Below are 16,837 nucleotides of genomic sequence, written 5' to 3'. Positions count from 1 at the left end.
ACGGGCAGCATCCTTTCTGAAAGGCAATGCCCGGACATGGTGGTCCACTCTTTTGTTAAGGAAACAAACACCGACAAAGTGGTTGAAATTCAAGAAACTTTTTATTTCTTTTTGGTAGACTAAGAGTACGAATGAGATGTGAGAACCGATTGGAACCATCTTCGGATGAGCAGGGTGACTCTTTGGATGCTTACTGTGAAAGATTTTGGAATGTTTTCCTTCCGACCTCTTCTTTCAAAAAGATCAGTTTTAAGGAGCAGATTGAGAGGTTTTCTTGTGGACTTCCTAAAGAGATTTGAGACTACTGTCTTGAAAAGAAGTCCGAGTCCATACAGCAATTGATGGGCATGTGAAGCGGGGATTTGCTATACATTTGGGTAACTGGACTTACCCACCAGATGAACCTTCGACAAGTCAAAACAGAAACAGACGACAAAGAGATACACGATCTCGATTGATAGAAGAACAGAGACTAACAAAAGAACAGTGAGAGGAATATTTCAAAGCAAAAAGATTTGAGGTTTTCCTTGATTGGAACCATCTTCGGATGAGCAGGGTGACTCTTTGGATGCTTACTGTGAAAGATTTTGGAATGTTTTCCTTCCGACCTCTTCTTTCAAAAAGATCAGTTTTAAGGAGCAGATTGAGAGGTTTTCTTGTGGACTTCCTACAGAGATTTGAGACTACTGTCTTGAAAAGAAGTCCGAGTCCATACAGCAATTGATGGGCATGTGAAGCGGGGATTTGCTATACATTTGGGTAACTGGACTTACCCACCATATGAACCTTCGACAAGTCAAAACAGAAACAGACGACAAAGAGATACACGATCTCGATTGATAGAAGAAGAGAGACTAACAAAAGAACAGTGAGAGGAATATTTCAAAGCAAAAAGATTTGAGGTTTTCCTTGCTTTGAGGTTTCCCGCTTGTAAATTATATCAGCAAGATTTTTTAAAAAAATAAAGTGTGTATGTGTGTGTGGGGATAGAATCGTACTTATGATTTACCTTTCGGTGAGGAACCGAGTGCCTTTCTTTGTTGCATCGGCAAGGAGGCCGTTCCTACCAGCAGAAATTGTTTGTCTGAACATCTCAGAACGATATGGCGGGTGCTAAGCTACTAGTTGCTGCCTGTTGCACAATGCAAACGTGAGCTGCTGTGTAGTAAGGTTGCGCGTCAAGCAAATGGACATATTGGGTGCACATTTCAGTGAGCTAAGCGGGCTCAGTTTCCAAGCAGCCGGCAGCTCGTTGTTGCGGCAAAAAGTATCGATGTTCTGCATGGGTGACTCGGGAGAAAAACGAAATGTTTTACATTGATCACGTGGGTAGCCTAAAAGAGGAAGTAGTATGTGCCAACGATTTTTTTAAAAAGCATTAATAACACGAATCTGAGGCGATGCCCTCAACAATTAAAACGGTAGAGGAAGGTTTTTGAGAATGCTCAGGCAACAGTTGGGATGTATTGGCGACAGAGTCATCCTCACCAGCAAGGCGGAGGGAGTAGAACGCGTGGGGGCTTGGGACACGGAGGGAAGCCACTGGAGCTACACAGGCAGAGCGAGCTGTGAGACAGGTCACGAGGAGGGGAATATAAATTTTTTAAAGTAAATGACATCGTTTGTTACAACATAGGCATGCATTCGGATGGCTTATGCCAAAACCCAAAGGGTTGTTGTACGATATGTTGAGGGTTCAACTCCATGCATCTCAGTTTTGATGGATAATTCTGAAGAGAGAGCTTGCACCAAATGGCATCTAGGCAAATTCTAACCAATAAATTGGAGAACCTACCAGTATATACTAGTAGGTGTTGAGGGTTCAAATCCATGCATCTCAGTTTTGATGGATAATTCTGAAGAGAGAGCTTGCACCAAATGGCATCTAGGCAAATTCTAACCAATAAATTGGAGAACCTACCAGTATATACCAGTAGGTGTTACCCGTTTGGAAATACTGGCAAAAAGAATGGTAATCTCAATTGATGTGAGGCCGCATCCATTTAACACAGCATGCGAGACGGGGCCGCGACGTGTTAGTCAAGGCGGGGGACAGACGAGGTGGGGCCACGAAGTGCCGGGTGAGGGACTTACGGGCGTGCATCCATTCGAGCTAGCTGCTTCGCGTTCATACTTTATTTAGGCAATCTTTCTAAGCAGGATCATGTGGATGGTGGGTTGGCTACAAGAATCATCTCTTAGCATAGCTTTGTTGAACCGTGCGGTTTCAAGTCTTACATCCATCCTTTTAGAAAGTGAGCGATATGAATTTTAAGGTTGGTAGTGAGGCGTGAGGATCAAATTGGGAGGAATCTCTTGAAAGATGAATAAAATAAATAAAGAGAAAAGGACATCTTTTTAAAACTATCATGATTGCTTTACATTGATTGAACTTCATTCTAAGATTCACAATTATTTGTTCGTGGGAGAATAAATAAAAACTATCATACCGCCTTTACTCTCCTAAATCTTCCACATACATGTGCCTTTTCTTGGACTTGAAAATATTGTTGCTTTACTTCCCATCTTCTTCTCTTGTTTTGAATCAATGCCTTGTATGTATGCAAATGACTTTGACAATTTTCTTTGTCCATAGTTGCATCAAGCTTTAACAAGGACTTTTGAGCATCTTGACATTCTTTATCAAACCACCTTTTGCATGATCCATCTCGGTTGATACCATAAGGATTTCAATGTACATTGGTGCCCGTTTGAAATCCATACATAGTGATAATTTCTCTTCCCTTTGGCTAAGATTAACATGCTTAGTTGCTTCTCCACATGAAAGGTCAATACATATGGTCCGACGGTCGGATTCTAAGGTCCATTGGCCAAACATAAAACTCTTTATGTGATACATGATGGCTTCGGAGAGTATCATATAGTCAATCACACTATCACCGTTATGTTTCCTACATGAATCCATTGGTTCCACTCCACAAAGATACACCATTGGCAATGAGCATACCCGTGCTATTACACATGTGTAAAAGTAACTCTCCGTAGTGATATGGCTCTTTCTCATCCATTGATGTACGATCATACGAGTGAACTTCCTCCCACTCCCTTGAAATGTATGGCATATCACATTGTTGAGTATCATGTTGTAATGTTTTTATGCGAGCATTCATATCCCCAAATACAATAACATCACCTTCGCCTTTGAAATAAGCAGCATCCTCTTCTAAATCAAAAAATGGATGATATCTATCCATGCAAGCATAAAGGGGGAATCATGATGAGGAATATAGAAACCGGCTACAAAAATGGATGCTCATTTTGGTGTCATAATTTTCATCCATACATAACGTTTGTACTTGTCATCTTTCACAATTGATACAAAATCTTACTATCTTTTCTTAACCATACATGCTACCCCTCCTTGCCCTCTTCGTTGCTTGAGATTCTTTGACCACATGAATGTACATTGTAATCCTCCAAGCCGTTAATACTTTGTGTATCATGCTCCAAGTTTCAACAAGAAGTACAACATCGGCTTTTCTTGTTAGTTCATCAATGCCAACCTCCGCATTCCATGGGTATCCATTACAATTCCAGAAGCATATTTTCAATTGTAACTCGGTCTCATAGGTCACGCATCCCTATTTTCTCGAGGGACTTGCCTCCACACATTTCTTCGTGAGAGATCTTCTTGTTTTTCTTATTCTTTCCTCATATGCCTTGCGACGCATATTTTGTTGCTTAATAGTGTGATCTTCACATACAAAACATTTTATATCCCTCAAATAGATCCAACTATTAGCAAGGATAATGTTTCGTTTGGTCTCATCCGGCATGGTGCATATAATTGGTTGTTCTCCCGAAAGAGGAGCTCCTTGCTTACCCACTCTTTGTGCTCCATAGACCATAACTCCGGACATACCAAAGTGGGTTTTGAAGAATCTTCGATAACAATGGCAAGAGAAGGAGGTGTCTCTAACTTTTCTTCAATAATTTCACAAATAACAAAGTTCTTGGAACGTCACTCATGTTCCTTCAACTCCTCCACATCCACATTCTCAACATTCTTTGTTTGAACCATAGCTTGCATGAGTGAGGAATTAGGAACCACATTGTTACCACGTACATCAGCCCAAAACTTGTTTGTGCATATATTTTTCATGTCGCATACATCCCGGCTCATGGTGTAAAATTTCTCCTCTTTCAATACATGGTCATACTCTATTTTGCTCATGCATTCCTTCAAAGCATTCAAGTCTACAAAAGAGCGTTTACATTCCTTGACTTCCTCTTTAAGTTGCATCAAACATGTTGTTTGCATCTCAAGTGTCCTCTTGAGATTCTCATTCTCAACCACAAGTACCCTTAATGTTCCATTCTCCATTGCAAATGCCGGTAAGTCTTCACCTTGTTTATTTACGGTCTCTTGCAACGATACCAAGTATGCCATGATAATGGTTTTTAATGTCGTTGGTTGGGTGGTTGTGTTGCTATCTCCACACTTAGGAGATTTCGGATCATTTTCCACAATGGTCGTGGAACTTGTTGAAGAAGAAGAATCCTTGTGAGTCCCGGAAGACATTGTATGTAAAATAAGAGAGAGTCAACTTTCCTAAACATGTTCAGTTCAGAAATGCTGCTACAAAAACGCCTTCCCTCTGAAAATTTATGTGTTTACATCAATGCGTAGAGAGCATCATGCTCTTCAATTGAGGCTATAATCACCCAAATCAGAGTTCGGATGAAGAAGTTATGATCAAAAGAGTGAATTGTTGTCTACTAAGTCAAAAAACGGTTGCACTAGGGGGGGGGGGGGGGGGGGGAGAGAGAGAGAGAGAGAGAGAGAGAGAGGTCCCCCCCTCTCTATCCCATCCCCATATGGGATAGAGAGAAGAAGAAGAAGAGAATTTTAACGTTGTAGGAAACTATTCCAAGAGACCTCAAAGATCTCGATGAGAGTTGAACTCAAGACATATTATTTAAGAGGGAAATGGCATAACCAATCTAACCACACTTGGGTGTGTGTGTTTTTGTGTGTGTGTGTGAGAGAGAGATGAATCTATCAATCAGGTAGGTATGGCTAAGGTAGGTTAAAACAACTACTCTAGTAGTAGCGAAGTTAGGAAGAGTATCTAAATGCAAGATTCCCCAATTGTGCCTTTCAGCTTTGATTAGACAACTAACTCTCACAACGTCAAACAATAAACAAGAGCTTGAATTTTTCACTTTAAGCTTAATGGAAGTCTTTTTCGTGTCATTTTTTTCTTTTTTATTCAAAATTATTTGCCCTGTTTGCTTATTTTGTATGTCCGGAGCTTTTTTCTTTTCAAAGAAAAGCGCCCACACTGGGAACCTCGAGGACTTTAGTACCAGTACCATAGACAATACATGTGAGTGAGGTACCAAATCAAGCCGGGATTTCTCTTCCAGCTTAAGATTTTACCTTTGTAGTACTTTTTCTTTTTGCTTCCATGTCCTTTGTATTCTCACTAGTGTCTTTCATTGTTGAAGTGAGTGTGAGCTCGCGAATGCGGTGCGTGTGCGGAGGGGGAGAGAGAGAGAGAGAGAGAGAGAGAGAGAGAGAGAGAGAGAATACACAGGATGTGGGTGAAGCTCCCAAATCTCACTGTATGAGCACCATGTGAGAATGAGTGAGAGCTCCTTATTCTTTGTATATATAAAGAATAAAGAGATAAATGTGGGCGGCCGGACACTAGCCGATAGACATGCAAAGCACGCTGAGGCACACCGCCTTTACCTAGCATTCTTCCACTAAAGGCTGTGTGCCAATAAGTGGCGAGAAGACTACCCTACAACTAGTATATACAAGAGGTGAGAGAAGACAACTCTCAACCTATGCCCACTGGCTCACTCCAAACATGCTCTAGTGTAGATGTAACATGCATATCACTAGGGCTAGAGCTACGGTCAGACTCCTCATGCACGTATCGAGTGACAACCTGCATGGCTCCACAATGCACAATGCTAGTGTCAGTCATTGCACGACTGACAACTCCCACTGCAAATGCACCAACCGCATAAGCAAGATCAGGTCTCAAGATCAAAAGGTCAGCCATAAGAGACCCAAACGCTAATGAAACATGCACTATGTGTGACAACCTATCCCTGTCAGCAACCTTAGTGCGATATGCATCCTCATCAAGAACTACCTGATTATGCATCACCTTGTCAGCATCGTCTGGCAAAGGCATATTTGCTGAGAATGACTGCAAAACCAAAAAATTAGCACCACTACAATCACACACAACTGTCTAAAGGAAAATGTTACCCTCAAACGTATCAGACGCATCATAGAACACTGCATCGATCTCTGGCTCAACTGATGTCATCTCAACTGATGACTGAACAAGCTGTGCATCCCCATAGATACCACTGTCTGCGTGAATGTCACCACAAGACAAATGCACACCCTGGTCTCCATGCAACACATCCGCAGAAGAGACACGCCTCGTCTCTCGCTCCAAACATGGTGCAAATACACAGAGACTACACCGACTCATATGTCAAAAATATGCAAAGGGTATACCAGACCACTCCTAGCACCTCTGTCTATCACCAGTGATCCCCTATGCATCTGAAATGACCGCTCTCCAAGCAGTACACAATATCCACTACTCTGCAACTGACACACTAAAATGAGACTCTGGCTAAGTCCTGGTACATAACGTACATCTCGTAGCGTAAGCAATGCACCGCTTAGGTAAAGACACACATACATCTCCAACACCCTCTATGTCATATGTTAACCATTAGCAAACTGCACACAACCAAGTCTCCCACTAGAGAAAGAGCAAAATAAATCACGACGTAGCGTCACATGAAAAATTGCATGCTCGTCTAGTAGAAAACGGGTAGACAATGTGCTATCCCAAGACACAAATTAGTCTAAAGGTAAGCTAGACTCAAAAGTGACATGCCCGTCACATGCATACTCTCTAGCATCAGTCCTCATAGTAGCACCATGCATCCGCCTCTTCCGCTCCCTCATACGCCTGAAGCAATGGTGCCTAATATCCCCATCGTGGCCGTAGTGCAAACATGTCAATCGCGATCATGAACGAGAACCGCCTCTAACCTGAAGCGTCCCCATATCCATGCCAAAACTATGGCAAACGATGCTCGAGATCACAAGAATCTCCCACCGAAGAGCAAACCATTGTCTCAAGCAAAGAAGGTGAGCGAACGGTCAAACTCACTAGCCTCTGCAATAGATATACATATCTAGCAAGATTTTGACAGAGTCTCCTCTGTAACTAGAGCAAAAACTCAACAGCAAATCATAATGGAGACAACAAAAAATACCCAAATGTCCAATCCGGGAATGTACTCATTTGAAATCACCTCACAAAGTCATACACACAGCCAAACCGCTCTAGTCGGAGTATCACTCAAAGGCGCTGATGGGGGCTTTTCACAAGCCAAGCTCCTATACCCCTCTTCTCTCGTCCCCACCCCATGAAAACCCCCTCTTAGGGAAAGAGTGATAAAAATCATTGGAAAAATTAAGAAAAAAATAATGTATGATTATGTAAATATATAAGAAAGGTAAAATAGGCCACCTCATGCCTGCGGGGTAGCCCATCCCCACCTTGCCTCCTTTTTCTTCACTGTTGCCCCGCCGTGTGTCCCTTTTCCTCTCCTCCACTCAAAAGGTCAACCCCCTCTCTCTTCCCCTTGTCCTTTCTCCTTTCTCTCTCCCCTCAAGCTACCCCACCTCTCACCAATAATGCATTATAACTCACCAATAATGCACCCTAACTCACATGCAACTTACCCTATCTTCCAAAATAGTATACCCCACCCCCTCTTTCTCTCTCCTATCATATCCCATGACCCAAATACCCCCCTCTCTCTCTAAAGGACGCCATGTCTCTTGTCTTGTAGCTAAATAACCCCCCCCACACTCACACACACTCAGTTTCACTGAAAAAGGTGCCCACAGACCCATCCCCACCCGGCGGTTACCTGATTTTTCTTGTGTTCACACACATCTGCACACAGATTCACCTCTGAACACACTCCCCTCTCTCCCCTCTTGTAATTACTTTATTCTCCATGTCACCTCTCACTTTTTTTCATCAACCCATCTCTCTCTCTTAGTCTCTCTCTCATGAGACTGTTGTTCTGGCACATATACACACACCCAGACAAGTGGGGCCCACAGTCACATGGCCTATGTAGATAATGATTTCTTCATTTCTAAATTCTAGAATTCCTCCCCCCTCCTCCCCTATATAAAGAGAGGTCACCATCACACTAAATACACACAACATCACCAAAGAACACACTATGCACTGTGTGTGCCTAGTGCACACACACACACCCACACCATCACCATCACCGCAATCACCATGCTTGTTTTGAGCATGACCTTTACACCCTTGGCTATGGAAGATGAAGGGCAACTAAATGAAGGATGATGGCCATAATCCTCGTGCGAGTCTTCGCCATCAACTCCCACCTATCCGCCATGTGCTCTACCACTCTCTCCCTTCTCATTCCCCTACCCTATGCTCCCCATTTCATTGCCTAATTCTCTAAATAAAGCTTGAGGTTTTGTGAGTATGTTTTCTTGCAATATTTTGCCCATGTGAGGTGTGCGGAATCGCCACCTAGTCTTGTGTTTTGGAGTGAGCTTGTGTATGTGTGAAGGGTGTGCGGATTCGCCATCCTTTTGTGATGCCTAAGTACTAAGCCGCTATACCCCCTCCCTCACTCTCTCTCTCTCTCTCTCTCTCTCTCTCTCACTTGATCTCATTCCCTTTCCTTTTCATCATTACTCCCAAGCATCCATCTCTCTTGGATGAAAACTTTGTTATGGTGGTGTGTTGTTTGCGTCCTAGCCACTGAAGCTAGGTGGTGCCCCCTGTTTGCTTTACCATGACAGGCTCGAGGCGCGCCATTCGGTCCCCGGTGTTTTAGAGGCCGTCGGGGTTTGGGGTTCGCTTTGCTCCCGTCATTTGGTGCCCCCACGGAGGATCTTTTCATGAAACCCTTCAGTTTACAAGACTGAAACCCCTAAACTATTGTGAATGGATGAATGGCTAGCAGGATTTGCTAATTGGACGACAGAAGAAGAAGAGCTCCAAGCACAACTAGACGAACTCCGTATCTCCATCGAAGCTCGAGTGCCAGGCGTAACGATAATCGATTTGCAGTGGGAGAGTCAACTAACACGCCAAACCCAGTGGGTATACATAGGCCAAGTGCCAAGAAGAAGAAGGAGAAGGTCGAAACCATGTCCGCAACCTACAACCAACCCACAACAACAAAATGGAAGGAGCTCTACACAATAGAGAATCAACACTATTCTACTTTGAGAATCGGGTAACTCAAGTCACCGAGGTAATTATCACAGTCAGTTTTCAAGACGCACCTGATGCTACAGCACAGATAACGGAATCATTGGCTCACACTCTCACTAGAGAAACTAGGGATCTACTGAGTTTGTTTCAGGAAAGAACACCACCCTCTCCCACAAGCTTGGACAGTGACTAAGCACCTCTAAGCTTCACATGAATCAGTACAACCTACCTCAAGACAGATCACACATACCAACACGTGTACGCTCAATCAAGGTAATACTGGATTTGAAGGCTCACTACCAGCACGTCATTGACACCATGCTGGGTGGGGAGCGATTTTTTGAGGTTCTGGCATCAGATCAACCATTTGTCCTACCTTTGGTACAAGGCAATGTACCGTTTGAAGTTTTAATCTATGTCCTACTATAAGAGGGTATACACGCCTCCTTGTAAAGAAGAAAAAAACTTTTGCAAGTTAAGCAGTGTGTCTTTCTAGCTCTCTCTCAGTAATCATGGCAAGTGTAGCATTTCCAACATTTAAAGGAAAGAAGGGGGAGGATTTGGTAACAGACTTCCTAGATGACTTTGAAGTAGCATGTGTAGTGAGCAACAAAGATACGGATGAATCCCGAGTTAGAATCTTTAAGCATCTCATGAAGCTAGAAGCTAGATCATGGTACAATGCACTTCCACAAGCAACCAAGGATGACTGGGAACCCTTAAAAACCGCTTTTAAGAGGCGCTTTGGGGGAGCTACCACTTCAGAAAAGTTGTGGGACAAGTTGAGAGACTTGAAGCAGGCGGGTCTTTTAGAATATGCCACCTATGAGTCCAAATTTGTGGATTTGTGGGAACGGTGGGTTGAGTCACTGGCTAGGGGGGAAGCCGCACCCGATTTCCTAAAAAAAGATCGGTTCACGCATGGCTTATGGCCGCTTCTCAAGGAGAAGGTGAAAGGTAGATTCCCGGCTACGTACGAGTTAGCCGTTGAGATTGCTCGCCTTAAGGACAAGAAGCTGCGAATGAAAGCCAAAGAAACCGAGTCAACAGAAGCAGGAACATCGCGTCGACCAGCAACTACGACAACCACCATTCCACCACCACCACCGGTTCTTGGGGTAAGAGATGACCAACAAGATATGTTGGCCCATATTACTGACCAACTGCAGAATTTGTCTATCCACTTAATACAGCAAGGGAGGAGTCAAGAAAGAGATCAAGACCCTGGAAGAGCACGACGACAAAACAGGGAGTATCATTGCTACAACTGCGGAGAAGACGGTCACGGTATGTACTACTGTCCCAAACCACGACAAAACTATAATAGAGGAGGTAGGAGGAACCAATTGTCACCCCCTAGAGAAAGAACACCCCCACCCCGAGCACCACCCCCACCAACACAAATTCTACGTCCACCCCAGACACCACTACAAGCATCCATCCCACCTCTTCCACCAACCCCACCACCTGATCGCCCTGTAAACATCATAAGGCTAGAAGAGAAAGGAAAAGCCATAGTAGTGGATCCACCCAGAGCAAAGGAGAGGGACAAGGGTAAGGAGAAGGTAACCTTTTTAGAACCACTTGAAGCCATGACTGTGAAAAGAGCTAGGAGGGAGAAAGCTACACAATCAGATGATGAGAGAAGCATGAGAGGAGAAACTAGCAAGAGGCCATCCAGGCCACGACGGAAATTGGGCATCACCGACTTCCAGCTAGGGGAAAGTTCTAAGCCCTATGATCTAACATTGGATGTGGCAGAGCAAGGACCGAAGATTACATGGCCACAACTGCTACATCTTGCACCAAAAGTAACGCGACAATGGTCTAAAATGGTAAGTACAAGACGCTCCAAAACAAAGGTAGCCGGAGAAATTTCGGGATGCAACATGGATGACATCCTTCTAATTGTCGACGTAAACATAAAAGGAAAGAGGGTTGGAAACACCTACATTGATGGAGGTGCACAAATCTGTGTAATGAGCGAAGCTATGATGCTTCGATTAGGGCTCGAGGTTGACAGGCCTTCTCCATGCAAGGCAAAGATGGCAAACAACACAAAAGTAAAGTGTGTGGGTGTGGTAAGTGCCGTGAAAATCAAAGCTTTCAACACTGAGGTAGAGGTAGATGTTTTTGTAATGCCTACTAAGGGGGAGGGCTATCCACTAATTTTGGGAAGGCCATGGTTGATGGCCATGAAGGCAAAACAGGAATGGGGTACTTGCCTTCTACGCATGACCGGTAAGAAAGGGGAGACAATCTACTACGACATGAGAATTGGCAAGCAGAAGGAAATGAATCTGGAAACATCGGCAGATGAAACCACTAGCGAATCTTCCAGTTTTGAGGAGGAGACCACATCCACCGACGAAAGCGACAGTTCCATTGATGTGATGGGTATCATTATGAAGGATCCACAAAGGGTAAGCACAACTGGTGATCCATCACCAAAAGGGAAACCCAATGAAGAGGAGAGAAAATCACTTGGCCTAGGAGGAAGTAGGTTGAAGGGTATGTTGTCTACGGAATTAACACTTGAGGAGAAAGATAGTTTTTTGCAAATGTTGATGGGATTTCCTAACCTGTTCATTGACAACTATGAAAGAATCACAGGCATTACAGTGGTGGAACATCATATAAAGCTGAAGGAAGGGGTAAAACCAGTTGTGCAAAAGCTACGACGACTGGGGGTCATACAAGAAAAGGCACTCTTGGCCGAGGTAAGAAAACTGCTGGAGGCGGGATTCATCTATCCTGTAGAAAACTCAGAATGGGTGTCACCCGTAGTGGTGACGCCTAAAAAGAATGGTAAGTGGAGGGTCTGTGTTGACTACAAACCACTAAATGCAGCTACAAAGAGAGACCACTTTCCTCTCCCTTTCTTGGATGAAATTCTGAATGAAGTAGCGGGTTTTGAATGCTATACCGTCTGTGATGGTTATTCTGGATACTTTCAAATACGCATAGCCTTGGAAGATAAGCTAAAAACCACTTTTATCACGCCATGGGGTTGTTTTGCATACAGGGTTATGCCATTTGGTCTCACAAATGCACCTGCCACATTCCAAAGATATGTCACATATGTTTTTCAACCGTTCTTTGGAACATCCATAAGAGTGTTCATTAATGATTTTTGTATATATAGCTCCCGTATTTCACATTTAGAAAAGGTAACTGAAGGTTTGGCCAGGTTGCAGAGCCTAGGTGGGCAATTAAATGTGGATAAATGCCACATTGGGGAGAGTAAAGTCATTCTACTAGGCCATGAAATTTCAGCAAAAGGTATCAACGCTGACCCAAGTAAGGTGTCCGCACTCATAGCCCTACCTTCACCAACGACCGCACGTCAACTGGTCTCTTTTCTACAGAAGGTGAGGTACTTAAGTAGATTCATACATCTACTATCACAACTTGTTCTACCACTGCAACAACTCACTCAAAGATCAACTTTCACTTGGGACAAGGAAAGCGAACATCACTATAACAAGGTAAAGGAGGTCTTAGCCACTCAACCAACTATCTCACCACCTAAGTGGGATGAAAAATTCTATGTCACCTCAAGCGTTGGTGATGACTCATTGGGGGCTGTGCTACTCCAAAAGGATACGACGACATCTTTCATGAGGTCAATCTACTTCTCTAGTCGAATGATGACAGCAGGAGAGAAAGGTTTCACCCATGTGGAACACTTAGTCCTAGCTCTTAGATTTGCAACTACAAAGTTTAGGTCATATTTGCTGCCTAAGCAATTTGTGATTCTAACCACGGATGAAATATTTCCCTATGTTGTACAACACATGGATGTGTCTGCTAGAATTACTAAATGGCTAGTTCGTCTGCAAGAGTTTGACTACACGATACAGGTAGAAAGCACGACAAGGGCAAGTTTGGGGGGACTCATGACCTACCAAGTCTTTGAAAGGAAGGAGAAGCAATCTAAGGAAGGAGAAGTCCGATTACCTCCAGTACCACCGATGGTGGAAAGAGCATACTCTCTCTACTTTGATGGAGCCTACAAGCGAGCGTCCGACAAAGCAGCTGCAGGCATAGTGGTCTTTGATGACAAAGGGACAAAGGTATTTTCGTTGGGCCAATTGTTAGATTCACATTCTAACAATGAAGCTGAGTATGCAGCACTAACCAAGGGTCTACAATGGTGCGTCTCGCAAGGTGTACAACGCCTTAATGTATTTGGGGATGCTCTACTTCTGGTAAGGCAAGTAAATGGAGCATGGACATGAAAGAATCCTAGTTTAAGGACTCACTTAAGTGGTGTAAAAACCTTATTGGGTAACTTTGAAGAAGTTCAAATACACCATATCCCAAGGGCTCAAAACCAAGAAGCAGATGCCCTAGCAAGTGAAAGACTACAAGAAGTGGTGGTTGGAGCAATAAAACTAAAGCTCCCTCTATTTCAAGGAAGTGATGCCTTGCCTGACATCATGCATTTTTTGGAAACAGGGGAATGCCCATCAGATTTAACAAAGGGACAGAAGCAATGGCTGACGCGGAAGGCCACAAGGTATCGACTCATCAATGACGGTTTGTACTGTAAGGGTAAGGACCAAATACTCAGGAAGGTCCCTCTCTGTCAGGAAATCACGGAGTAATTGCTAGCTGTCATGACGGGGTTTGTGGTGGTCACTTTGCCCTAGACATAACAAGTAGGAAAATCTTGCAGGCAGGCTTCATATGGCCTAGCCTCAACCGTGATGTACACCACTGGTGCAAAACATGTAAGTTGTGTCAAAAGGCCGGCACTAGGTCACTTATGCCTGAACCACAGACACCTATTCTCTCATATGGCCCATTTGAAAAATGGGGTATCGATGCCATTGGGCCATTACCTAGGGCCAACTCAGGAAAATTCTACATTATCATGGGGGTCGGCTACATGACTAGATGGGCAGAGGCTACAGCCACCACTAGAATCACAGCGGTAGAGGTAGCTAAATTTATCTACGAGCACATATGCTATAGGTTTGGCACACCTTTAGAGATCATCTCTGATAGAGGGCCAGGTTTCAGAGCAGACTTGGTAGGAGAATTAATGCAGAAACTGGGCATTACAAGGAGGCACTCCTCACCATATTACCCTCAATGTAATGGCCTAGTTGAAAAGATAAATGGAATGGTTTCTAAAATTATTACCAAGCAGGTAAACAATCATCCTGGAGACTGGGATAAGTATCTACTACCAGCTTTATGGGCCTACAGAAATTCATTTCGTACATCCTTGGGATTCACACCGTATCATCTAGTATTTGGTAAGGAAGCAATCTTGCCCATTGAAGTGCAACTACAAAGTCTCAGAGTAATGGCAAGCCAGCTTCAACAGCCCAACATGCATTTGAGAGATCACATCATCAACTTGGAAAGACTGCAGCTGGACAGAGAAAAAGCAATAAATTATTATGCAGCACAAGCAGAGCATAGACGGCTTAGCTTTAACGAGCATCTCCGGAAAAAAGAATTGAAGAAAGGAATGTTGGTGCTCCGCTACGACAATCGCTTCGACACGCGCAAGGATAAGAAACTCCTACTCCGATGGAAAGGTCCTTTCATCGTCAGGAAAAAGTATGCCAATGGAAGCTACCAGCTTATGGAGGCTGATGGAAAACTTCATAAAACCAGGGTAAATGGTTGGCGACTTAAACCTTATTTTCTTCGATTTGACCAGGCTCCACCTATTGACATTCCAGATGAGGACACACCATCAGCCACCACCTCCGACGATAATGATCAAACAGATGAGCTAGAGACATGAATGCCTCTAGCCAAAAGGGGAGGGCTAATGATGGGGGCTTTTCACAAGCCAAGCTCCCATACCCCTCTTCTCTCGTCCCCACCCCATGAAAACCCCCTCTTAGGGAAAGAGTGATAAAAATCATTGGAAAAAGTAAGAAAAAAATAATGTATGATTATGTAAATATATAAGAAAGGTAAAATAGGCCACCTCATGCCTGCGGGGTAGCCCATCCCCACCTTGCCTCCTTTTTCTTCACTGTTGCCCCGCCGTGTGTCCCTTTTCCTCTCCTCCACTCAAAAGGTCAACCCCCTCTCTCTTCCCCTTGTCCTTTCTCCTTTCTCTCTCCCCTCAAGCTACCCCACCTCTCACCAATAATGCATTATAACTCACCAATAATACACCCTAACTCACATGCAACTTACCCTATCTTCCAAAATAGTATACCCCACCCCCTCTTTCTCTCTCCTATCATATCCCATGACCCAAATACCCCCCTCTCTCTCTAAAGGACGCCATGTCTCTTGTCTTGTAGCTAAATAACCCCCCCCACACTCACACACACTCAGTTTCACTGAAAAAGGTGCCCACAGACCCATCCCCACCCGGCGGTTACCTGATTTTTCTTGTGTTCACACACATCTGCACACAGATTCACCTCTGAACACACTCCCCTCTCTCCCCTCTTGTAATTACTTTATTCTCCATGTCACCTCTCACTTTTTTTCATCAACCCATCTCTCTCTCTTAGTCTCTCTCTCATGAGACTGTTGTTCTGGCACATATACACACACCCAAACAAGTGGGGCCCACAGTCACATGGCCTATGTAGATAATGATTTCTTCATTTCTAAATTCTAGAATTCCTCCCCCCTCCTCCCCTATATAAAGAGGGGTCACCATCACACTAAATACACACAACATCACCAAAGAACACACTATGCACTGTGTGTGCCTAGTGCACACACACACACCCACACCATCACCATCACCGCAATCACCATGCTTGTCTTGAGCATGACCTTTACACCCTTGGCTATGGAAGATGAAGGGCAACTAAATGAAGGATGATGGCCATAATCCTCGTGCGAGTCTTCGCCATCAACTCCCACCTATCCGCCATGTGCTCTACCACTCTCTCCCTTTTCATTCCCCTACCCTATGCTCCCCATTTCATTGCCTAATTCTCTAAATAAAGCTTGAGGTTTTGTGAGTATGTTTTCTTGCAATATTTTGCCCATGTGAGGTGTGCGGAATCGCCACCTAGTCTTGTGTTTTGGAGTGAGCTTGTGTATGTGTGAAGGGTGTGCGGATTCGCCATCCTTTTGTGATGCCTAAGTACTAAGCCACTATACCCCCTCCCTCACTCTCTCTCTCTCTCTCTCTCTCTCTCTCACTCACTTGATCTCATTCCCTTTCCTTTTCATCATTACTTCCAAGCATCCATCTCTCTTGGATGAAAACTTTGTTATGGTGGTGTGTTGTTTGCGTCCTAGCCACTGAAGCTAGGTGGTGCCCCCTGTTTGCTTTACCATGACAGGCTCGAGGCGCGCCATTCGGTCCCCGGTGTTTTAGAGGCCGTCGGGGTTCGGGGTTCGCTTTGCTCCCGTCAGCGCCACAAATGACATACATATGTGAGTGAAAAATTGCTGCCAAAATATGTCAATGAATGAATAATGTTCTAGAAAACCATAGCATACACAACTCCTTACTCTTGCAAGAGTGGGTACAAGAACATCAAACTGTGTTCAAACTGACAAAGCCTATCAAAAGTGAGATCTAAGCTTGATCACAAACTATGGTG

At 44.0% G+C, this 16,837-nt stretch overlaps 1 protein-coding gene across 2 annotated transcripts in view; it reads right to left on the bottom strand.

Annotated features, from left to right (window-relative positions):
* Positions 1 to 1,325, bottom strand: part of LOC147440985 (FAD/NAD(P)-binding oxidoreductase family protein) — a 189,514-nt gene extending 188,189 nt beyond the window's left edge. For both annotated transcript variants that reach the window (XM_086482763.1, XM_086482764.1), the window contains exon 1: positions 1,010 to 1,325. In XM_086482763.1, the coding sequence (XP_086338889.1) occupies positions 1,010 to 1,092 (83 nt within the window). In that variant the 5' untranslated portion in view covers positions 1,093 to 1,325. The remainder of the gene's footprint in view (positions 1 to 1,009) is intronic.
* Between the last annotated feature and the right edge of the window lie 15,512 nt (positions 1,326 to 16,837).

Source organism: Adiantum capillus-veneris, chromosome 15 (genome assembly GCF_014529385.1).
Source record: "Adiantum capillus-veneris isolate H3 chromosome 15, ASM1452938v2, whole genome shotgun sequence".
Lineage (NCBI taxonomy): Eukaryota > Viridiplantae > Streptophyta > Polypodiopsida > Polypodiales > Pteridaceae > Adiantum > Adiantum capillus-veneris.
This window is presented reverse-complemented; position numbering and strand designations above follow the sequence as displayed.